This window comes from Oryx dammah, unplaced genomic scaffold, assembly GCF_014754425.2.
Source record: "Oryx dammah isolate SB20612 unplaced genomic scaffold, SCBI_Odam_1.1 HiC_scaffold_4, whole genome shotgun sequence".
NCBI lineage: Eukaryota > Metazoa > Chordata > Mammalia > Artiodactyla > Bovidae > Oryx > Oryx dammah.
In genome coordinates, this window is record NW_024070188.1 from 89,719,869 (window position 1) to 89,743,302 (window position 23,434).

The 23,434-nt window shown below is 56.4% G+C and overlaps 1 protein-coding gene across 1 annotated transcript in view; it reads right to left on the minus strand.

Moving 5' to 3' along the window:
• Positions 1-1,824: 1,824 nt before the first annotated feature.
• THBS2 (thrombospondin 2) overlaps positions 1,825-23,434 on the minus strand; it is a 26,890-nt gene continuing 5,280 nt past the window's right edge. The window contains exons 4-22 of the mRNA XM_040239199.1: positions 22,137-22,221; positions 19,269-19,465; positions 18,271-18,411; positions 17,622-17,718; positions 16,499-16,663; positions 16,158-16,334; positions 15,814-15,987; positions 15,249-15,376; positions 15,017-15,169; positions 14,502-14,720; positions 13,792-13,899; positions 12,422-12,581; positions 10,103-10,221; positions 9,232-9,466; positions 7,714-7,941; positions 7,032-7,303; positions 6,242-6,339; positions 4,978-5,117; positions 1,825-3,833 (exon numbers count right to left, since the gene is read on the minus strand). Coding sequence (XP_040095133.1) covers positions 3,826-3,833; positions 4,978-5,117; positions 6,242-6,339; positions 7,032-7,303; positions 7,714-7,941; positions 9,232-9,466; positions 10,103-10,221; positions 12,422-12,581; positions 13,792-13,899; positions 14,502-14,720; positions 15,017-15,169; positions 15,249-15,376; positions 15,814-15,987; positions 16,158-16,334; positions 16,499-16,663; positions 17,622-17,718; positions 18,271-18,411; positions 19,269-19,465; positions 22,137-22,221 — 2,904 coding nt within the window. The 3' untranslated portion in view covers positions 1,825-3,825. The remainder of the gene's footprint in view (positions 3,834-4,977; positions 5,118-6,241; positions 6,340-7,031; positions 7,304-7,713; positions 7,942-9,231; positions 9,467-10,102; positions 10,222-12,421; positions 12,582-13,791; positions 13,900-14,501; positions 14,721-15,016; positions 15,170-15,248; positions 15,377-15,813; positions 15,988-16,157; positions 16,335-16,498; positions 16,664-17,621; positions 17,719-18,270; positions 18,412-19,268; positions 19,466-22,136; positions 22,222-23,434) is intronic.

Genomic DNA, 23,434 nt, shown 5'->3' on the forward strand with positions numbered 1-23,434 from the left:
CCAAGGCCACGGTCGCCGTCGGCTGGGCCGGGAGCCTCTGTCATCTCTGGACCCTTGCCCTCTGCCAAGTCGCTCCCCTGGGACCAGAGGCCCAGGCTTGGCCAGGCATGGACGGTCCCCGCCTTCCCCCCTTCCTCCCCCGAGGACCCGAGGGCTGTGGTCCTTGGCGTCCAGACGAGGATCTTTAGAGGAGCAGAAGCCTGATTCTATGACCGGGGTGGCAGAGCTGTCAGGGGTCCCTGAGCTCTCGACCGCCGGCTCCCGTGGCCAAAACACCACTTTGTGAAACAGACGAACTGAGCAAGAGCCGCTCGAGCAGCTCAGACCCACAGGGACCCCGGGGCCTTCCACGCCCAGCCAGGTAGGCTGTGACCCCGCAAGGACCCTCAGCCATGAGCGACCGCTCAGACCCCCTTCCCGTCGGCCGCCTCGGGGCCCGATGGAGGTGCCGTGGGGGCCCGGCCTCGGACCCCACACTCTCTCCCCTCAGGCTGGACCCACCCCCGTGTTAGAATCACCTCCCGTTCCTCCGCCTCCGCCCGCCGAGCACTGCCATGCTTTTGGGGGGTGGGGAGGGTCTTTTCTTCAGGGACAGTGACGGAGCACGGCGTCACCCCGAGTGTTAGAGCCTCACGTAAAAGGGAGCGACTCCACAGACCCGTCCCCCACGGCGCCACCGCCTCCCCCACAGGACAGAGACACGAAACCGCTCCTGGGACCACCGCGTGCTGACGGGCGGCTGTCAGAAACTGGCCTTGGAACGTGAGGAACTGCGTCTCGCTTCATCACCCGACCTCTCAGCACCCTTGGCACGTCCCCCGTCCGCTTTCCATTCCACAGGCGGCACGCACGTCAGCGGCCCCCACGCAGCGTCCCGCACGTCAGCGGCGTCCCCCACGTCAGCGGCCCCCACGTCAGCGTCCCGCACGTCAGCGGCCCCCACGTCAGCGGCCCGCACGTCAGCGGCCCCCACGTCAGCGGCCCCCACGTCAGCGGCCCCCACGTCAGCGTCCCCCACGTCAGCGGCCCGCACGTCAGCGGCCCCCACGCAGGATCCCCCGGTCGTCAGGGAACCCGCGTCCCGCCCTCCTCACCGCCTGGTGTCTCAGCTCCCCTGAGCCTCTCGAGGCCCTTCCCCGGGTCTGGCCTCGTCCTCCTCCTCCACGTGCGCACACCCACCTGTTCGCCACCCAAATCGAGCTGGATCTTCGCCTCCGCCCGTCCCCTCGGGAGGCCTTTCCTGCATCTGAGGCTTCCAAACGTGCTGTCTGTCTGTCCGTCTCCCCCTGCAGCCCTCACAGTTCCCCCATAACTGAGGCCACAGTACTGCTCAGAAGTCCGGGGGGCAGTGGGGCAGCCAGAGACACCTAGGCCGCCCGTGGCCTCCTCCCGTCACTGAGCGACCGGCCTATCCAGACAACGCCATGATCGCACACACACCCGCTGAGCCTCCTGCGGCTTCTCGCTCCGGTTTGCAACCAGACTGGTCCAGGGAAGCACCGTTCGAACGATGAGGGGCCCCGTGGGTTGCCCCTCTCCCCTGAGTCGTCCCAGTGGGGCCGACACTCACCACACCGCTCGGTCCCCAGTGGGATAGCGAGAGGCAACAGAGGATGGACTCCCTAGGGTTTCGTCCTGCGTGACCCGGGTGGCTCCACCGACCACGGTGAGACCTGCCTTCAACAGCCTCCTGCTCTGCGAAGACCCCCGACTGCATCTCAGCCTCAGAAGGCCTGACACAGAGCTCTGCTCATCCTGCTGGGGTCCGTCCACTGAACCCCGGCAGGAGCCCTGCTAGCTCTTTAAAAAAGGGAGAGAGATTGATTTATAGAAAACCTTTTTACAATTTATTTCCTGTTATGAACCTTTGAAGTATAAAAATGAGGCTCTAGCTAAATGCAGGGTTCAGTGGTGAAAATCTGACCATGTGAACAAATAAATTAATATTTACAGTCTTTGGCAAAACAAAAGAAGTTTCATCCATCTGTACCAAAAGTTTGTTTAAAAAAAAACATAAATAATTTACAAAAAAATATGGTACATTCTAAATATTCACATCAACATCCCGTACCACCGAACACACCAACACAGACACCTGCACGCTCTTCACCACGGGGACATTTAATGGCATCTCCCAACACTCCGGTGTCTTGGGAAGACAGCTCCACTGAAAAATGTAAAAAGTGCAGCACAGCGAGAAGGCAATTAGCCTCAAAGAAGCAACAAATGTAAGTTTATCAGACGGCACGAGCAAGGGAGACAGGTCGCGGGTCCTCTCTCTCCGAGACGGAGGCATTAGCTCACTGTCAACTGGAAGGGAGGCTGTCTGCCACATCAGGCAGACAAGACAAGTCTTCTTCCTGAGCCCCTATGTGGAGTGAGAGTAACTAATATTTCCTGCAGAAACACCATGCAACTTAAAGCGAAAAACAAACCAAGCCTGTGAATACTGCTGTATGACTAAGGGGTGCATCAGTTTATCCTTGGCATTCAAAGTCTTTAAAGTCCTACGTACAGCAGATAGAAAATAGTGAAAAAAATATATATATGGAATTAAAGTCACTGGCAACAGTATATATTAAGGTTCCGTTATAAACTCTTCATTATTGTTTGTTTATTCTACCACGTTTTGCAGCATGCTTGATCATGGCCACGTAACATTGTGAAGGCTTGTATTTTGACAGGAGATGTTTTGCTGTAACTGTATATTCTACGCTAGTTATACGTTCACTTCTAGAAATTACACTGCGTCTGCACTACTCGGCATATTTAAATAAGTTACTGGTGAACAGAACTGCATTCTATACTCAATAAATATTAACACAGCATTTATAACTGGAACCTTAACGGAATGTATTACCAAGTTGGGTAAAAGCAACTTGCCCACAGTGTCAAAGCTTCGACGAGGGATTAGATGTAGAAATGCATTTGCCGACCGCTTCTCCACTGTCTCTTCTACAGCAGCAGAGATGGGAAGGAGCCCCAGCAAGGATTCTGGGGACCAGACCTCGGAAGCAAGGGACAACCGGCCATGAGCTCCCCCAGGTCCACCACGGCTGGAAGGGCCACTGCAGCGATGGCACCCCCTCTGCTAGACCACAGGTCAGCAGGGCTTTGCCCACATCTAGACCCACAGCAGAGCCGTCTCACAAGGATTGTCCTTCTTTGATGAGACTACATCTCTGAGGGCTTCCACTGTGGGACAAGAGAGTCGGGGAGGGGTATTCACTTATTCCCATGGGTATTTCTGATGTTCCAGTTCGTTACCTGACATCCCACATATGTGACTGCTGTCTCCTGACCTCTTTCTGATGATGGAATTACTTCAAACTTGAGTCGACCCTTCTTTATAATTTACTTAACAATATTTGGGTGCTCTTACACCCAACTTAAAGCGCTGAAAGTAGTGTGGCAATATTTTTCCTGCTTAATTTATCATAATGGCTTATACACAATATTCCCTTCAACTCCATATACACATAAATACAAAAAGTACTTACATTTCATATGTAAACGTCATTCTTTTTAAACACACAAGAAAAGAAAAACAATGCAATATCATGCTCAATTTTCACTCCACATAAAGTCTCATGGATCATCAAACTGCTTTTCCTGTAGTGGGTTGGATGTTCATCTTTCTGTTCCATTATTATTTATCCTCTGAAGGCACTTGGGCTTGGGTGGAGGACAGCAGGTGAAGAACCACTCAGGTTAGGGTCAAGGACAGGAGGTCTGCTAGAGAGAGTAGCTGGAAGCACTGGGATGGACTGAGGTGTCTGGGTAACAGCATCTACAGTACTTTGCTGGAAACACAGCAACTCTTGCTTAGACATCTGCAAAACACAGTGACAGAATTTGGAGCCTGGACCATGAGTTTTGTTTTGCTTTATTTGTTTAACTATAACCTAAAATATCATTATTTCTATTTTTTAAAGAAGACATCCACAATATGCATGGATACATGAATGATTGAATGAATGGATGGAAAGATGGATGGATGGGGATGAATGGGGATGGGTGGATGGGTGGATGGATGGATGGATGGATGGATGAATGATGGATGGATGATGGGTGGATGGATGGGTGGATGGATGATGGATAGATGGATGGACGGATGGGTGTATGGGTGGATGATGATGGATAGATGGATGGATGGATGGATAGATGGATGAATAAATGGATGGATGGATGGATGAATGGGTGGATGGATGGATGGATGGATGGATGATGGATAGATGGGTGGATGGATGGGTGGATGGGTGGATGGAGGTTGGATGGATGATGGATGGATGGGTGGATGGGTGGATGGGTGGACATATGGAAGGAAATGTGAAGTGTCTCAAGTGAAGCCTGACGTAAGGAAGGGAACGCTCCACCAGAGTCAAGAAGACACATCAACACTCTTGCTGTGTGATTTTTGAGAAGCATCTCTGAGTCTTAACTATAGAAGATACATTCATATCTACATGAAAGCACAGGTTTAGACCACATAGAAGCCAAGTTCCCTTCCAGCTCTATCATACTTTGACTTGAATATACTCCTAGAGAGACAGCCAGAGAGAACCCTCCCTCCACCTTCCCCCTCCTTCCTTCCTTCCGTTGTCCCTCCCTCCCTCTCTCCATCTCTGCCTCTTCCTTCCTTTCTCGCCCTTTCTTTACTTCTCCTTCCTTCCTTTCTATCAGGGGCTGCAATCTAAAGTGCCAAAGGGGCCCAGAAGGTGTAGACAATGCAGGAAGCTATGGGGTAGAGTAAGGGGTAAGTAAAGCCTGTGAATAACAAAAGCGTTTGTCCTACTGAAGCCATGCATACGGAATTCAAAACAAACAGACTGACAAAGTCAGCTCAAGCTCAAACATCTGCCAGCGGCCACCAGGTCATTTCCCTGATGTGCAGCTTTTGTCAAATGAAGAGCAAAATGCGCATTCCTTCCGTTCTCTGTGACACACGGCCCCAGTGACCCTTGTTCTCACACTCACCTCTGCATTCATATTTGAGGTCCGAGAAGTAGACCATCTCTTGAGAGAAGACAAACAGACCCAGCCGCCCGCCAGCGTAGGTTTGGTCGTAGATGGGCCCTGAGTCCGCCATGACTTGTTTCCCTTCATGTACTAAGACTCTGAAAACAAAACAAGGAGACAGAAGGAGGTCAAAGCTGTGAGACACATTCACCAGGGGGCAGGAGGGCAGCTTTCTCCTCACAAGGCTCGCCAAGAGCAACAGCAACACCCAGACCAACCGTCCTCCCCATGACTCACTGACAACCACCCGCCAAGCTCCCAAGCTGCCTCTGCCTTTAAGAGCCAGGAATACTGTAGTGGAGGCAGGAGGCCCGTCCCCCAGCCTAACCCTGACCTCAACTCTGACCCTACCCTGACCTTAGCTCTAACCCTAACCATGACCCTGACCCTAACTTGACCTTAACACTAGCCCTAACCCTGACTCGAACCCTCGCCCTGGCAGCAGGCTTCTGGCCTTCACACTGCACTAAAGCCTTGTGCTCACCTGCTTCTTCAAGAACCGTGCGCGGCCTGACATGTAAGCACAGGCTCCCGCCCACGTGCACAGAGGCTCTGAAGCTCCTTGATAGGGGAGGGGCTCACGAGTGCAGAAACAGGGACTCTCCTCGGAGGCAGCCCCTGCAGCCAGCCTGCACCGCCCCCTCTCAGCTCTGTCTGTTGTCACAGGGGACACACACACACTCTCCTGGTGGAACATCAGACTGGCCTGTGCGCTAAGTCTAACTGCAAAAAGTTTCAGTTTAAGTCAGCGTGCTTTAATCAAAACTGATTAAAAATGCTGCCATGTGAGAGGACGAAATTCTGGTGGACTGCTTTGTCAAAGTTTTGTTCGAGATGAGTCTTGGACTCAGCTGTTCATAAATCAGAAATAAGCAGGAACCTGTGCAAAGGAATCACAAGCTAATCCACAAAGACGCAGCGCTTCAGCTGAGCTTTCCCTCCTGTAAGGGAGATTACCACCTTCTGGCTCACTACAAGTTTGATCGCCTCTTCAATAGCTTTGTTTTGGCTTTTTTCTTTCTTTCTTTTTTTTTAAAGTGATGTGCAGAAGATGCTGGACAGAAAAGAGAAGCATTTAAAGTGGGAAAACCCAGGGAGCAGTACACAGGGCAGAGTTGACCTCAGCTGATTCATCTGGGGAAGCCGTGCAGTGGAAAGACTTTTCTGAAATGGACAATTTCTGGGCAGAAACGCAGCAGGCAGCGAGCTTCGCTCCCCCTACCTTATGTAGCCCGTCTTAGGCCTGTGGGTCAGATGCCACCGGTAGGCAGTGTAGTCCTTCCAGCCGATATTTTTGGGGTCGTGCCATAGAGTGCGAACCTGAGGGAGAGCACCACTCTGAGAACGACTGGCTTCCTGAGCCTTAAGTGCGGCTTTACAGCATCAAAAGGGAGACAGAACATCCCTGCGATGAGAAACCCCCGTGCGTGGGTGGCCAGGTCTCCCTCTGACGACTCCCACAGCGTGAACCTTCACGTAAGCAAAGCCCAGTGAGGGGGGCCGTGCCGTTCAGTGTGAGGAGCCACCACGCTGAGCCCTGGGTCTCTGCTTTCCCAACACAGGACCGAGACCCTTGGAGCCCTTTTCTCTCCACTTCTATAGGGCACAGACCTATGCTTCACATGCAAGAGGTTCGCCAGTCGTGTTTATAAAAGCACCAGGCACGGCATCTTTAATAAGCAAGAATATTGAAATTATCTGAGCTTCCCAGGTGGCTCAGATGGTAAAGAATCTGCCTGCAGGAGACTCGGGTTCGAGCCTTGGCTCAGAAAGATCCTCTGGAGAAAGGAATGACACCCACTCTAGTATTCGTGCCTGGAGAATCCCATGGACAGAGGAGCCTGGTGGGCTACAGTCCCTGGGGTCTCAAAGGGTCGGACACGACTGAGCGACTCACACTGACTGGCTGAGGTAAAATGAAGGTAAACAGAGCTGGGGGTATTTTGCGAGGGCCGGGACTGCTCTCCCGACAGCCCGCAGCAGCCGCCCACCGGGAGGAGCCGTGTGCTCACCTGTCCCTCCGTGTTGCCCGTGTGCCACAGGGCGTTCCTCAGGTGCTCGCCCGTCCCCGTGGTGGAGTTCACCACCTTGAGGGACACCCCCGAGTAGCCGTAGGCCCGGGTGGGCTGGTCTTCCCAGTAGGTCTGCGTCACCTGCTTCCACATCACCACGTAGAAGCGGCTGCTGGACTGGTAGCCAAAGACGAAGCCAGCATAGTCATCGTCGCGGTCTGTGTTGACGTAGAACGTGCCACTGAAGTCGACAGACCCGAACTCATCGAAACCTGGAGGCCGCAGGGAACATCTGTCATCAGAAACAGCCTTCTAGGACAGTCCTGGAGGCCTGGGGACTGATGGACACAGGCAGAGAGGGCTCTTCCCTTCCATCCAACTGGAGCCCTGTTCCTGGGCGATTAGGGCACTGAGGGAACTTAATCTTTCTAAAGTTACGGGACGGCTTCACTGCCTTAGGTAATAAACACAGAATCCGTAAAATAAAACGGCCTGCTGAATATGAGATCTCAGAGACTGGAGAGGCAAAGACGCCCTTCCCCAGGCTCTTCCATCACAGATACTTAGGAAGATGGTTTGCAAACCAAGGGAGGGTGGGAGCTACCAGAGAGACCCACTGCTCTGTCCCCTCGGTCTCAAAGGGCGAGCTTGCGTGCTCCGCAGCGCGCACGCTGAGGCTCACCAACAGCGATGCCAGGGTCAGAGTTGGCTGTCTGCACCAGCTCTTTGCCTTGATGGCGAATGACCCAGTTGGGGTCAATCTGAGTGGTGCCCTTGGGGTCCAAGTGGACCATCTGGAAGTTCCGGAAGTCTGTCTCGCTGATGGCATTGTTCTCAGGACACACGTCGTCAATATCAGGGACACTATCATTGTCGAAGTCATCTTTACACGCGTCCCCACGCCCATCGCCTGCCGCCGAGGAAAAGCAGAGAGAAAGGAAAGTAAGGGCTCGCCGTCTGCCTCTCTGTGTCTGCCAAGGCTTAGCACACGAGTCTCTGAAACTGTGAGGCCAAGGGCTCGGCAGCGCGTTCTGGACTAGCGCCTGTAATTGCTGACATTTTGCCCCAACACTCTGAGGAGGAGTCTGGACTCTCTTCTCAAAACGTCACTCTGATAACACTGCAGTGAAGCTTGCCATATGTGAGCTCCCGTGAGAACCGTTTCTTCTCATTCTGAACTTGAAGTTGGGGTACAAAACCTGAAACTTGCCAGGGGAAATCAAGCTGAGTTTTCAACTTCTCCCTCTGGTTGTCTTCAGAACTTTTTGCTGCTACCTCAGTTGCCCCTGCCTGCAACCTGCTTGGCATAGAGGGCAGAACTCTCTGATGAGAAATGGTCTCCCTGGGGAGCAATGGACTTCCGCTTTTGGGGGCATCTTGTCAGTTTTCCCAGGGGTGGGGCTGGGGCCACGGGCCAGCCTGGCTTATGGAGAGATGCCCGCTGAGACCTCCTGGGTGTGCAGTCCATGCTAATGGTGACAGTCCAGGTGACCGCTCCCTAAATCACCCTGTCGGAGTGCCTGCTGCTTTAGCGGGAGAAAAGATACCAAGTTCAACCGAGTTTCCGTCACATCCCTCACACGGCCCCTCAGTTCTGCTCAGAGGCACACGGCCCCTCAGTTCCCCCCAGAGGAAACAGCCCCTCAGCTCCGCTCAGAGGCAGAGGGTCCCTCAGCTCCCCCAGAGGCACACATTCTGCTCTCTGGGTGATAGGCCCGCGCTCTAGCTGGCAGGAGTGTCCACAGCCCCGAAGACGTCCCTGAGCACCAGCCTCGCCTCCACCTCAGCCACCCCCGGCACCAGCCAAGCCCTCCCTCAGGCCCAGCTGTGGGGACAGAAGCCATCAGTCCTCTTGTCAAGAATGAGCTCTGTGCTGCTCGAGGCCGGGTGTCCTTGGAGCTGCCCTTCAGCCAGTGAGTCTCCATGTGCCTCTGGGTCAGTGGGCTCCATCCCCCCGCCCCCACCTCCCGTCTCGTCCACGGCAGCTGTGCGTCCTCCACCAGTGCTTGGGTCAGCCTCCAGCACATGCCAGAGGATACTGGGTCCTCTGCTGCGCCCCTGCTGCGCCACCTGAGACCCTGAGCCACCCTGGGCTCCGCACCCTCCAGATCCTCTCCTCAGGGACCACCCGGGCTAAAGAGCCCTTTCTATCCAACACCTCAGTTCCCTGGGGCCCCACTGCTCCTGCGGGGACGCCTACCGTCCGAGTCCTCCTGGTCGGGGTTGGCGACCAGCCGGCAGTTGTCCCTGTCGTCGGGGACCCCGTCGTTGTCGTCGTCCGAGTCACAGGCGTCACCCCGGCCGTCGCGGTCGTGGTCGGCCTGGTTGGCGTTGGGGATGTAGGGGCAGTTGTCCTGGTTGTTCTGGTGGCCGTCTTCGTCGATGTCCTCGTTGTCGTCGCACTGGTCTCCCACGAGGTCATTGTCCACGTCGGTCTAGGAGGCAGAGTTCGGGGACAGCGGCACTGAGCCTCCGCCCAGCGAAACAGATGCCGGGTTGAAGTTGCTGAGCGCATGCCGAGCCCGGCCCACCTCACCCAACGCGGGCCTCGACCACAGAGAGGAGACGGCCTCCTGAGACGACCCGCCAACATCAGAACGGGGACCGGGGTCCAGGCGTCTCTGCACCTAACCCACCCCTACAGGGGCTCGCGGTCCTGAAGGGGGACCGGAAAGCATTAGCTGCCGTGCAATCGAGTCCTTTCTGACAACGTCCTTCCTCCAGCCCGTTCTGTGAACTACGTACGTCAGCAGGTTCTATTCCCACTGTGGCTTCCAGAGGCCAACCTGGAAAAGCAGCCGGTTCCGCTGTCTGCATCAGGGAAACACCGAGCTGCTCTGGAGACTTGCTCCCACGCACAGTGGGGCAGAGGCACCTACCGTCTGGCTGGGGGCCACCGAGATACAGTCATGCCCAGGCTCGAGTTCAGTCAGCGTTTTCCGTTGAAATGACTGACCAGCCTGCGCTCTCGCATCCTGGCAGAGCGTGCAGAACGCTGCCAGGCCACACAGTCTGTGAAGAGCCCTCGACCTCCACTCCTCACGACGCCTGACCGGTCCCCCATCCCTTACCTGGTCAGGGTTGTTCACCAGGGGGCAGTTGTCGCAGTGGTCACCCACACCGTCCCCGTCGGTGTCCCGCTGGTCAGTGTTGTAGACGTAGGGACAGTTGTCTCGCTCATTGAAGACATCTGTGGGATGCAGGGAGAACAGATCGCACAGGGTTTAGAGAAGGTCACTGCTTTGCTTACTGCATTAAACAATGTACAGCCAAACTTCCATTTAATATAAAGGAAATCTAAGAAGTCATAAAATGTGAAGATTATTAGATTCACGGAGATTTCCCATTAAAAGGAAAGAAACACAAGCTGGAATCGAGATTGCCAGGAGAAATATCAATAACCTCAGATATGCAGATGACACCACCCTTGTGGCAGAAAGTGAAGATGAGCTAAGAAGCCTCTTGATGAAAGTGAAAGAGGAGAGTGAAAAAGTTGGCTTAAAGCTCAATATTCAGAAAACGAAGATCATGGCATCCGGTCCCAACAGTTCATCGGAAATAGATGGGGAAACAGTGGAAACAGTGTCAGACTTTATTTTTTGGGCTCCAAAATCACTGCAGATGGTGATTGCAGCCATGAGATTAAAAGATGCTTACTCCTTGGAAGAAAAGTTATGACCAACCTAGATAGCATATTCAAAAGCAGAGACATTACTTTGCTGACTAAGGTCCATCTAGTCAAGGCTATGGTTTTTCCAGTGGTCATGTATGGATGTGAGAGTTGGACTGTGAAGAAGGCTGAGCGCCGAAGAAATGATGCTTTTGAACTGTGGTGTTGGAGAAGACTCTTGAGAGTCCCTTGGACTGCAAGGAGATCCAACCAGTCCATTCTGAAGGAGACCAGCCCTGGGATTTCTTTGGAAGGAATGATGCTAAAGCTGAAACTCCAGTACTTTGGCCACCTCATGTGAAGAGTTGACTCACTGGAAAAGACTCTGATGCTGGGAGGGATTGGGGGCAGGAGGAGAAGGGGACGACCCAGAATGAAATGGCTGGATGGCATCACTGACTCAATGGACACGACTCTGAGTGAACTCCAGGAGTTGGTGATGGACAGGGAGGCCTGGTGTGCTGCGATTCACAGGGTCGCAAAGAGTCGGACACGACTGAGCGACTGAACTGAATTGAACTGAACCCTTAGTTTAAAGCAGAACCGATGCTTGGAGGTCTCTGGATGGTGAGGCACACCAAGGGTCAGCACGCGAGTCACTGCAGAGTAAATATCTGCATCTTCATGCTGACTGTTTGCCCTAACACCTTCTCAGAAAATCTACATCGAGCTGCTGGGGACTGGCCAGCCACCTGGCCATTTTCTACATTACTAGGAAACCAACCATGACAGACACTGATGGGGGCTTAGGTGCAGTACCTTATACCCAGAAATCTGAAAGTAGATCATGAATTTCATCAAAGTTATGAAAACTATGAGTTAAGCTGACAGGTGGGGGATCCCAGGAGGTGAGGGGGTCCTGGCAGGTTTGGGGATGCAGTGGGTGGGGGGTCCTGAGAGGTGATGAGGGGTCCTGGGAGGTGGGGGTTCCTAGAGGGTCCTGGGAGGTAGGAGGTCCTGGGAGGTAGGGAGTCCTGGCAGGCAGGGGTATTGGCAGGTGGGGGTCCTGGGGGTTGGGGGTTCCCAGGAGGTGGGGAGAGTGAGGAGAAGGATGCCGACCCATACAGGGTTCGGATGTCACAGATGGAGGACGGGAGGAGATGCCGCATCTCCAGGAAAAGCCCTCAAGAGCAGTGTGGGCAGACGCCATCCTGCGCTGTTAGAAGCCAGTCAGTGAGATGCCAAGTGGCACCAAGAAAGCAGCCTGGAGACAGCACAGTTGGGGACAGGTAGGCGGGGAAGTGGGTGTGAGTCTGGCGGGCTGCTGGCCCGGCTGCAGACGCCCAGGGCAAGGCTGTGCTGGGGGCGCGTGCAGGGTCAGGCCCGAGGGCACCGCTTGAAAGGCCTGGTGCCGTCAAAAGTTTCCCGTGTCCGGGGTGAAGCCCTGGCAGGGTCTTTGCAGTGGACGACTCAGTGACGCCTGGAAGCAGGCCGCTGGGGAAACGGGAGGTCCGGGAGACCCTTCTCAGAAGCTAGATTTGTTCAGGGCAGGGCGCTGGGCTCTGGGGCTGTGAGCGGCGGGCGTGAGAGGAGACACCAGGGCTGGCAGGACACGGTCAGGAAAGGAAACAGCAGGTGCGCTGTTTCCCACAGCGGGGTCTGAGGCCCCAGGAAGAGGGGCTGGATGGGGATGGTCTCACGCGTTAGTAAACATGGGGCGGAGCTCACCCAGCTGGCACAGAGCCCGCGGCTTCTGCAGCCGCGGGCGGGCCCCACTCACCATCCCCATCGATGTCCACGGAGCAGTCGTCGCCCTCCCCGTTGTTGTCCGTGTCGATCTGCGCCGGGTTGTGCACGTAGGGGCAGTTGTCGCATCGGTCCCCGACCTCGTCTTTGTCATAGTCGAACTGACGGGGGTTGAAGAGAAGCTGGCAGTTGTCCTAGAAAAAAATTGAGGGAAGAATTCCAGAAACAGCGTAGAGACTCTTGCTGGGTTACTCATAACAGGACTTGGCACTTACAAGTCGTGTATTTAAAGCAGATCAAGATAACCAGGGTAGAAATACAGCAAGGAAGCTCTACCTACAATTTCTTGACATCAAGTCATTTCATAATTATTTACACAGTCTATCCCTACGAAAAATTTTGAGATTGTCTATGGTAAAGGTGATGATATAGTATATATACCACGGTGAGGACAGACACATAGATGGTGATGGTAGACACGTCGATGTGGAGGGAATGAAGGGTCCGAAGAGTTAACGCATCATTGGAAGTGAGCCTGCAAACAAAACTTAGCTGCTCTGTGTCTGCTAGGGCTGAATCATATGAATACGTTAGATCACATGTCTGCTACAATTCTTTCGGGAAATGGAGAGTCCCTTGGACTGCAAGGAGATCCAACCAGTCCATGCTAAAGGAAATCAGCCCTGAATAGTCACTAGAAGGACTGATGCTGAAGCTGAAGCTCCAGTCCTTTGGCCACCTGATGTGAAGAGCTGACTCACTGGAAAAGACCCTGATGCTGGGAAAGACTGAAGGCAGGAGGAGAAGGGGACGACAGAGGATGAGATGGTTACATGGCATCACCGACTCAAGGGACATGAGTTTGAGCAAGCTCCAGGGGCTGGTGATGGACAGGGAGGCCTGTGTGCTGCCGTCCATGGGGTCGCAGAGTCGGACACGACTGAGCGACTGAACAAGATTCTGCTATCAAGACAGTGAGCCGCAGCATCTCTCCTTGAAGAGACAGCCCTGCATCACTGGCACCACCTCCCTCCCGGAAGGAGGATGGATAAGTAAAAGTGAACTATTGAAAGCGTCTACATAGAGCAGCCCACGTGGCTGCACGCCAGGCTGGCTAACGTGCGGCAGAAACCACAGGATTCTCCTGGTGACTCTCAGCCTCGCTGGGGAGAGAAGTCCCAGCGACCATTCCGAGCAGAGCGCTGCGCTCCCACCCCAGGCGCTCCGGAGTGCGAAGAACAGCCCCTGGCGCTCCCGGTGCGAGGAAGGCCCTGGGCGCTCGGGGCGGTGGGAAGGGCCCCAGGCGCTCCGGAGTGCGAGGAAGGCCCTGGGCACTCCGGGGCGGGGGGGAAGGCCCTGGGCACTCCGGGGTGGGGAAACGGCCCTGGGCACGGAGCCGCCCACCTTCTCGTCCGTGACGCCGTCGTTGTCGTCATCGTCGTCACAGGCGTCCCCGATGCCGTCCTTGTCGAAGTCTTCCTGCCCCGAGTTGGGCAGGAGGGGACAGTTGTCCTGCGAGAGGAGGAAGCAGACGTTATGAAAACGTCCTCGAGCCCCCTGTCCTCAGGAGGAAGCAGGGAGGGCGCAGCTGGTAGAGCTCGAGGAAACCCCACTGCGGAGACCTCACGGCCAGGCCGGGCTCTGCGTGCCCCCCGGGGGCTGCCTGAGGCACCACCCGTGAGAGGAGAAAGGAAACCTGTGTCTGGAGTCCGGGATCCCCGTGAAGAGCCCATGACCTCGGGAACCGGAGAGAAAGAAAACACGGGACCGGGCCCCACCCGGCTCCTCCCCCAAAGCTCCGGGCACCAGTGACAACCTCTGACCAGCCAAGGGGCTGCCCCGGGTCATTCCGCTACAGGGGTGTGCCAGGAGCCGAGGGCCAGCACCACCCATCGCCCCTATTCACTAATTTCAGCCCTCTCTGATTTCGATCAATAAACGTGTATCAGGCACTCTGTCCTCTACCAGTTCCAACAATGAGCTACTTCTCCAGAACGACCCCTGGAATTTGCAGAAAGCCCAGGGCAGATGCCAGTGGGTGGCCTGGTGTTTCTCTCCCCTCCCCCATCCCCGCCGGCATCCTGGGCAGGCACGCGGCTGCAGGGCGCCCGCACCTTGATGCAGTGGTAGGTGGCGTTGGTGGCGCACACCAGGTTCTTGTTGGGCCAGCCGTCCAGGTCTGAGTCCTCCCCGCAGATGAGCCCGTCGCCCGCGTAGCCCGTCTGGCACTCGCACTTGTACATGGGGTCACTGAAGTGGCCCAGGTAAATGCACTCAGCGTGCCGGTGGCAGTTATGGGTCTTGTCCTTGCAGGGGTTCTCGGGTTCGCACACCTGGGGAGGCAAGGGGGCACGCTGACCCCGACCCTGACGGGGGGAGCTGGGAGCCCAGGTCCGTCCAGACCCCCAGGGCTGTGCTGCCCCGGAGGGCCTGAGCTCTCAGTGAGGCCAGAGCAGGGGCACAGCCCGGCCCAGCCTCGGCGACGCCAGGGGCCACAGCGAGGCCGCAGCTCTTCACCCAGGCCCTCGGGACGCTGTGTGGACACTCAGCCCCGCGGGCCCTGCTCCCCGCAGAGTAAGCGGTCCCTCGCACGCCCGGCGGTCCTCACGCCTCTAAGACAGCGGCTCACCTGCTTCTCGGTCCTGGCCGCCTCCAGGCCAACACCAAAGGGCTGGTTCCCCTTGTAGCGTGGCGGGCAGGGCAGGCAGTGGTAGCCGGGGTTGGTGTTGACACAGCGGTGCGCCTTGCTGGTTGCGAAGCACACGTCCGTGACCACGGCGCACTGCGGGACCAACAGGGTGGACGTGAGCCCGGGCCCTGGCCTCCGCAGGCCGCCCCGCAGCCTGGGGAGGGGCACCCACCTCGTCCAGGTCCTCGCAGTGGGTGCCGTTGCCCAGGAAGCCCACCGGGCAGGAGCCGCAGGACCAGGAGCCATCGGGGAAGCTGCTGCACTCGGCTCCAGGGAAGCAGGGGTTGGACAGGCAGCCGTCTGCAGGGAGGGAGGAGACGGCGAAGCTCGCGGCCGCCCACAGGTGACACCTCGCCCAGGAGCAGCACCCAGTGGCGGCCTCAGAGATGCTTGCGGCAGAAGCGTCCAGGCCCACAGCAGGCGCCTGATGGCCAAGAGGCAGAGGGCCAAGGAGCCACGCTACACACACACTTGATGGGCACACCCACCTGACGGGCACACCCATCTGCTGGGCATCCTGGATGGGATGGAGTGCCTGCACACCCACCTGCCGGCCACACCCACGTGCCAGGTGGCTCCCCACCCCGCACACCCACCTGGCAGGCACACACACCTGCTGGGCACACACACCTGCTGGGCGTCCTGGATGAAGTGGTGTGCCTGCACAGCCACTCACTGGGCACACCCACCTGCCGGGCACACCCACCTGGTGGGCAGCTTCCACCCCGCACACGCACCTACGGGGCAGCTCTTCCTGTTACACATCTGTTGCTCCTTGACGTCTCCTACACAGTCCTTGCCGCCGTGCTGGGGCTCGGGGCTGTTGCAGACGCGTGTCCGCTCACGGATCCCTCCGGCACAGGTGACTGTGCAGGCTGACCACGGGGACCAGGGGCTCCAGCGGCCGTCCACTGGGGGCGGGAGGACAGCGAGGTCATGCGGGGACGGGATCTGCGCTGGGACGCAGCCGGGTCTCTGAACGGAGACACCAGCCAGACAAGGGGCTCCCGGCGCCTGGCTGGCTCAGGCCCGCGTCCTGTGGAAAGCTGGCCCAGGGCCCGGCCACGCCGTGTCCACTCACCCGGGCAGGGAGGGCCCTGGCAGGCCTTGGTCTCACGGCCGCTCCCCTTGCAGCTCCGGCCCCCCATCTGCGGTACCGGCGAGTTGCAGAGGCGGATGCGGGTGACATTGCCGACGCCGCAGGTCACCGAGCAGGAGGACCACGGTGACCAGTGGCTCCAGCCACCGTCCTGCCGGACTAGCGCAGAGGGGGCAAGCACACTGGGGCTCAGGGGGCTCAGCAGAGGGCAGGCCGACCCCTCCCAGGAGTTTCCCACCGACCAGGCAGGGAAGAGCCCCAGCGGCAGGAGGCTGGGACCGGGGGGAGGGGCCCCGGGACCCCTGGGCGGGCCTGACACTCACTGCGGTGGTCGCACTTGCCCAGGCTGCAGGCCCGCGTCTGGATGGACGGCCCCAGGCAGGTGTTGCTGGTGACGTCACAGGAGCGTCCCCGCTGCTGGGTGCCCGACCCGCAGGTGGCCGAGCACTCCGTCCACTCTGCCCACGGGGACCAGCCTTCCTCGCCCTCTGCACGGGGACACCGCTGCCCGTCAGACCCCAGGGGCCCGCCTCACGGAAGGCCAGCCCTAGAGTCCAAACAGACTCCCTGGGTGGTCGCAGGAGGTGAGCAGACCCATCTGCCCCGGGGTCAGAGCGTGGGAGCGGACCCCAAGAAAAGGAAGGGGGTGCACAAGGAGCTTGCCCGGATGCCCAGTGACCCCTGGCAGCAAGGGGTCCGTGGGAGACCCTGATGGCTTCTCAGAGGAGACGCCGACTCTGCTGCAGAGCTGTCACTGGGGCCACCAGGATGTGAGCTGTTTCCACTAACCGCTGTTTGCTGGTTTACATACAGTAATGAAACTTCAATTTGGGGTTGAAATGACAGGACGCTAAAATTAGTTCCAAATACTCTAAATGGGAACAAGTTAAAAAGGAAATTTCCTGCCAAGAAACACCCAGCGCCTGCCATGCACTTTGAACACACTGCGCTGCATTTTCATCGTGAAACTCGCCTGGGTCACGCGCATCATCCCCTGCAGCCAGAAACACTACATTCTCACGGAGACGCAGAGCCCCGCCCATCACCACGGGCTCCCAGCCCCCGCCCGCCCCCGCCAGCAACCTGCAGACCCCCAGACCAGGACGTGCAGAGCGCGTCTCTCGGAGAAAGCAACCAGTCGGGTCAGCACCGCTGTTGATAGGGGAGGGGCCAGGGAACCGCTGCGAAGGAGCTGGGGGCGGGGCTGGGGGCCAAAGGCAGCGGGGCCAGCTGATGGTGGGGCACCCGGCTGCCGGGAGCCGCGAGCGTCTGGGGGCTTCCAGAGGACCTGGAGGCCCCGCTGACGGGAGGCTCCGGGAACCCTGGCCCCGAGGACCGCAGCCCAAGCCCCAGGCTTCCCGCGGGACCAGCCGGCACAGGACGCAGATGGACACGGCTGAGCCTGGAGCCCCGAGGCTGCCGCCCGGCCGCCCGCCAGGCACTCACCGTGGACGCAGGACGGGCAGCACTCGCCCTCCACGAACCAGGGGTCTGCGCACGTCGCGGGTGGGCAGCTGATTTGGTGGCAAACAGTCTTAAATTTCTACGAGGAAAAGCGGTGTTTGCGTCACATGAGTTCAGAAACAGAAACGCTAAGCAAGGGCCAGAGCGGAAGGATCTGGAGGGTCCGCTTGTTACACGGACGCGGGGACATGTCGCCCCTCAGCCGAAGCGGCTCCCTGGACCGTGCCCGCCTGGGCTGCCCCCCCCACGGAGCGCCAAGCCCAGGGCCCTCCACGCCCGGCAGCGGGACAGGTGGGACGGGCGACGTCCAGTGCCCAGGCCGCCCGGGGAGACCGAGTGGGTGAACAAGGAACCCGATCGGCCTGCCGTGCTGTGGGCGCTGACTCCCCCCCGGGGGTCTGTGCTGAAGCCGAGGCCCTCGCAGGAGCGAGCAGCCTCGGACACAGCAGGGGCCCCGGCCGCCCCGCGCCCTGCCCCCGCCCCTGGGCGACCCTGGCCGCGCCCTCCTGGCTCTCGGTGCGGAACGGCGGGCTGACTCCCGCCTGGGGAGGCCTCCATCCGCACGGCCCCCGCGGGGTCGGGGGTCAGAGCGCCCAGGCCCGGCTGCCCGGGGGCCGCGCGGCCGGCTCACCTTGCAGGTACACTTGGTGCAGCTGTCCACCACCCAGGTCTCATTCTCGGCAAAGAACCGGCCGTCCTGCCAGCAGGCGGACATGTTCCTGGTCTTGGGGGGCCCGCCGAGGAGCTCCCACAGAAACTGGTTGTCGTTTGACTGGAAGGTGGAGGAAAGGACGTCAGTGTGGACGGGCGGCGCTGTGCAGCCTGCACCCTCAGCCACCGCCCGCACCAAACTCCGTCTTCAAATAGATTGCCCTCTGAATCCGGGCTTCCTGTTTCCTGGGAGATGAGTCTCCTTGAGTTCAAGGCTTCGCAGAGGAGGCCTAGCCCGTGAGCACGTTTTCTACCAGAGTCCTCTACTCACTAACCGGATACCTAGGGCTCTGTCCAGGGAGCTGGCTGGTTACTTCTGGTTAGCAAAGGCTAGTGGTGGTTAGTAAACGTTAGTGATGGTTACTCATGGTTACACATGGTTAGTGGTGGTTAGTCATGGTTTGTGGAGGTTAGTTGTGGTTAGTGGAAGTTAGTAAAGGTCAGTTGGATCAGTGAAGGTTAGTAGAGGCTAGTCACGGTTGTGGTTAGTGGTTACTCATGGTGAGTGGTGGCTAGTTGTGGTTAGTGGTGGTTACTAGTGGTTAGTGTGGTTAGTCATGGTTAGTGGAGGTTATTTGTGGTTAATGGTGGTTACTCATGGTTAGTCTTGGTTGGTGGTGGTTAGTCATAGTGGCAGTTACTCGTGGTTAGTGGTGGTTAGTTGTGGTTTGTGGTGGTTACTAATGGTTAGTGGTGGTCACTCATGGTTAGCAGAGATTAGTCATGGTTAGTCTTGGTTGGTGGTGGTCAGCAAATGTTAGCGATGGTTACACATGGTTAGTCGTGGTCACTCATGGTTACCAGAGATCAGTTGTGGTTAGTTATGGTTAGTGGAGGTTAGCTGTGGTTAGTGGAAGTTACCCGTGATTGCTGGTGGTTAGTCCTGGTCAGAGGGGGCGTTGCTGGCTAGGCACCCACCACTTTGCGCAGGCTCTCGTGGAGCTGGTTCACGATGACGTGCAGCCCCGAGAGCTCTCGGATCATGCTGCCCAGCTCCTCGCAGGAGTGCTCGCACACCTCGGGGCCCTTCTCTGCACTCGGGCCCACGTGCTCCATGCTGACCATGGGGCTCAGGTGCAGCGTCTCCGTGTCCTCACTGATGGCGTTGGCTTCAGCTGCAGGAAGGATGTGGGACAGTCACAGCCTGGCTGGCACGACGGGGTGCTGCTCAGAGCGCTCGCGCTACATGGCTCCCAGGAGCCAGAGAACTGGCAGCTGTTTCCCACCACAGCCCTGCTCCCACCACAGGACTCTGCCCCTCACAGCACCATGGGGACCAAGCCTCAGACGCTGCCGTCCACAGAGCAGAAGTTCAGCTCAGGTGAAAATGCAGAAGCATCAGACACACATCTGCCTCATGTTCAAACTGGTTAGAGGCACCAGCCTCCTGTTTTTCTTCTTTTTATATAAATATTTATATAACTTATTATCTAAAATAAATTCCTTATTTTTGTCCCAAACCCCAAATCTGTTTCTGATCCTATAATTTCTATACATTCTCACAACCCCTCTCAACTCCTCAATTAATCCATTTTTTTCATCCTAAACACCATTTCTTTTGGCTACTTGTTCTGCATTAAGGTAAATTTTTTTTCTTGCTAAATGAGTAATTTTGTCAATTCTCTGCTGGCTTCGGAAGCCCCCTGAAGTGCAGAACCCAGACTATGGACTCGGAACCCACTGCTCAGAGATGGTTCAGGCCTTGGAAGTCCCCAGACACGGGGCACACAGCTACACGGCTAATGACAAAAGTGACTTGGGAAAGTCCTGGACCAGGCACAGCCTCCCCGTGGAGCCAGCCGGCTGGGACACAGTCGCCGAGGCCAGGCCACGTCCCCGCAGCGACGCTCGTGTCTTGTCTGAGATGCCCCGTGACTGAGTTATGGCTTGTCAGTGTCGCAGTTCTGTCAGACACTCTGTGATTGGGTGTTTGTTACGTGGTTGTAAATCCTTGTTGCAACTCACACAGATCTTGAGAGCCTCCCTCAGACTCACCAGCCCTAAAGCCACGTGCGTGTGTGTTGATCGCTCTGCTGCTGCTGCTGCTGCTAAGTGGCTTCAGTCGTGTCCGACCCTGTGCGACCCCATAGACGGCAGCCCACCAGGCTCCCCCGCCCCTGGGATTCTCCAGGCAAGAACACTGGAGTGGGTTGCCATTTCCTTCTCCAATGCATGAGAGTGAAAAAGTCGCTCAGTTGTGTCTGACTCTTCACGACCCCATGGACTGCAGCCCACCAGGCTCCTCCGTAAATGGGATTTTCCAGGCGAGAGTACCAGAGTGGGGTGCCATTTCCTTCTCCAGAAAGCCACATATAACCATAAGCATATTAATCACTAGTTGTACATAGAAGAATAAAAATAGGGCAACAAAAGTGCCCCAAAGCCCCAGGACCAGCTCACGGAAGACGAGCAGAGTCCTTGCTCAGGAGAGGACACCCCGGCCAACAGCACGAGGGGCTGGGACTGGGGTGAGGTCCATGCCTACTCCCACCCCCTGCCCCCTCGCTGAAAGCCAATGCTCCCTTTCCTCCCTCTGTCATCCAGACGTGCCCAGCACACCAGGCGACTGCCCCCAAGGATACCCGGCTCGGATCAGAGGCACACAAGGCTCCCTCTGTCTGCGTCCTGGGACCACCGTCTCCGCATGTCCTCTCGGATGTCAGTTCACTCTGTCTTAGCCTTTTCAGAACTTTTGCTTTTTTATGACCACCCCTCAGAAAGACTGTGACCTAATCCAGAGGGACCTCGATCCGCGTTTCAGCCGGAGCGGGCAGTACCGGTGGGAGGCCGCGGCCACAGCACTCAGGGAGTTTGGGGGCTGAGAGCAAGTGTGGGATCACAAGCTACCAAGCATCAATTCAAACTCTTCCCCTCCTTGCACTCAACTGACCAGCAGCTGAAAGATGCACCGATTGAAAGGTAGACGGCCGTGGACAGAAAGACTCACACGTCAGAGCTGCACACATGCCACGATGCCAGTGGTCAGGTCTTGGGCTCTGAATCCTCAGCCCTGAGTTCCCACTCTGGGGTCAAGAGCTGGGTCGCAAAGCTATGTTACAGACATCAAAGCCATATCCTTCCACGTGGATCCATAAAGTGACAATTTATATTTGTGTACAGTTAATGTAAAGAAGCCTTTTAACAAAGTGAAACAGAAGATGGGGTCATGGGCAGATGAGAGCCTCCTCTGTGGGGCTCAGCCCAGATGGGGGGCAGTTAACAGGCCCTGTCGGTCTCCACCCTCCTTATTTATAAAATGAGGAAAGTGGATGAGCCCAACTCAGGGGGTTTTGAAGATGAATTGATATGTTGCATTCAAAAAGCCCAGCATAGTGACCTTCAAATATCAAATACTCAAGACAGGTTGACAAATTGTGGTTGGATATAAATTCAAAACGTAATTAACAGACAATGTGGGATTGCGTCAAAGGTTCAAGTGGCCTATTTTCTTAATAAGGTGGTATCACCAGCTGTGACTAGTATAAAACTTCCCATAAACCAAGCTTGACAAAGAGTCGTGGAGTCATCTTATGAAGAAGATCTTCATACATCAGTATGTTAAAATGCCAGGGATGTTTTTGGCATGTAAAATGGATTATATTGAATAATTGAAATGCATGCACAGTTAATCCTTCAAGCAATGTACTGTTTTCAGATATCAGCACATCCGAGTTGACCAGCCACCTGGGCAAGGCCAGGATGGCACCATATTCCAACACATTCCCTTACCTTCCACGGCCCTCCCCACAGGAGGAGGACCCACCTCAGCGGGATGCAGGCACCTACCTCCCTGGCTCTGCTGACAACCTTTCTTGCTCAGAAGATCCTCCACAGAGTTTTCAAAGACCAAGTAGACGTTCTGCAGCAAACCCTGAGACACGACAAGGAGAGAAACCCAAGTGGGTGAGCAGCAGACATCTGAGGGCACACTAGGTGATATCTCAAAGGTACAAGATGCAATTTAAAGCAGTGAGACTGTTTTCTTCTGTGCTCTTATTCTCAGCAGGCCTGAGCTCTCATTAACGGGTTATCTGTGTATGTTACTTCAAAGCTTCGTTTGAGGCCAGAGGCAGATGTGGGTTTGACTCAAGAAGGGAGAGCATTTGAGAGAAGGGGCTTGAGAGGGATGGTGGAGACAGGCTTAGGGAACAGACCATGGAGGCCACACTCTCGGCTGGGGACCTTGAGGGTGACCAGCACTCCCACACGTGGCCGTGAGTCGCAGCAACATGCACTGCTCTGACTGTCCACGAAACAGACCTCATCTACGAGAGCAGGCGGTCCACCCCAAGACAGTGAGGGTCTCGTCCCACTGGGCTGAGGGCTTCCTGACGACCGCCAGAGACAAGACGGGGCATCTCTAGGCCTCTTACTGAAACAGCTGAGTCTGAACATACATTTATTTCCAAAATGCACGCACCCCTGGAGGAGAAAAGTTGCTAACCCTCTGCTGCAGTTTCTAAACACTTGCATTTAGAAAAAAAATCCTCTTGCAAACATATTTTACCTGAGATGACCATGGAACGACTCCCTCATAAACCAACAGCCCTTTCCTTAGGAAACATGGCTAATTCTCTCTCCTGCCAGCCTGTCATGTCAGGACTGAACTGGAATCTGGGGACCCTGGGAGATAGCTGAACGGATTTGATGTCTTGATCATCAAATCAATGTTCAGTCGGGAGGTCGGTGACCATTTGCGCAGCTAAGAAAGGTGCCTGTGTCCACTGCTCTATTGGTTCCTGGGTCAGAGTGTGTGTGTGTGCCCGTGAGACTGCCTGTGTGCCTGTGTGCGGTGTGTCCACGTGTGCACGTGTGCATGTGTATAGATTATGTGCATGTGTGTATGTGTATAGTATGTGCATGTGTGTGTGCACGCGTGTGTGTGCGGTGTGTCCACGTGTGCACGTGTGCATGTGTATAGTGTGTGCATGTGTGTGCAGTGTGTGGTGTGTGCACGTGTGTGGTGTGTGCACGTGTGTGCGGTGTGTCCACGCGTGCAGTGGGCATGTGTATAGTATGTGCATGTGGTGCACGCGTGTGTGTGCGGTGTGTCCACGCGTGCAGTGCGCATGTGTATAGTATGT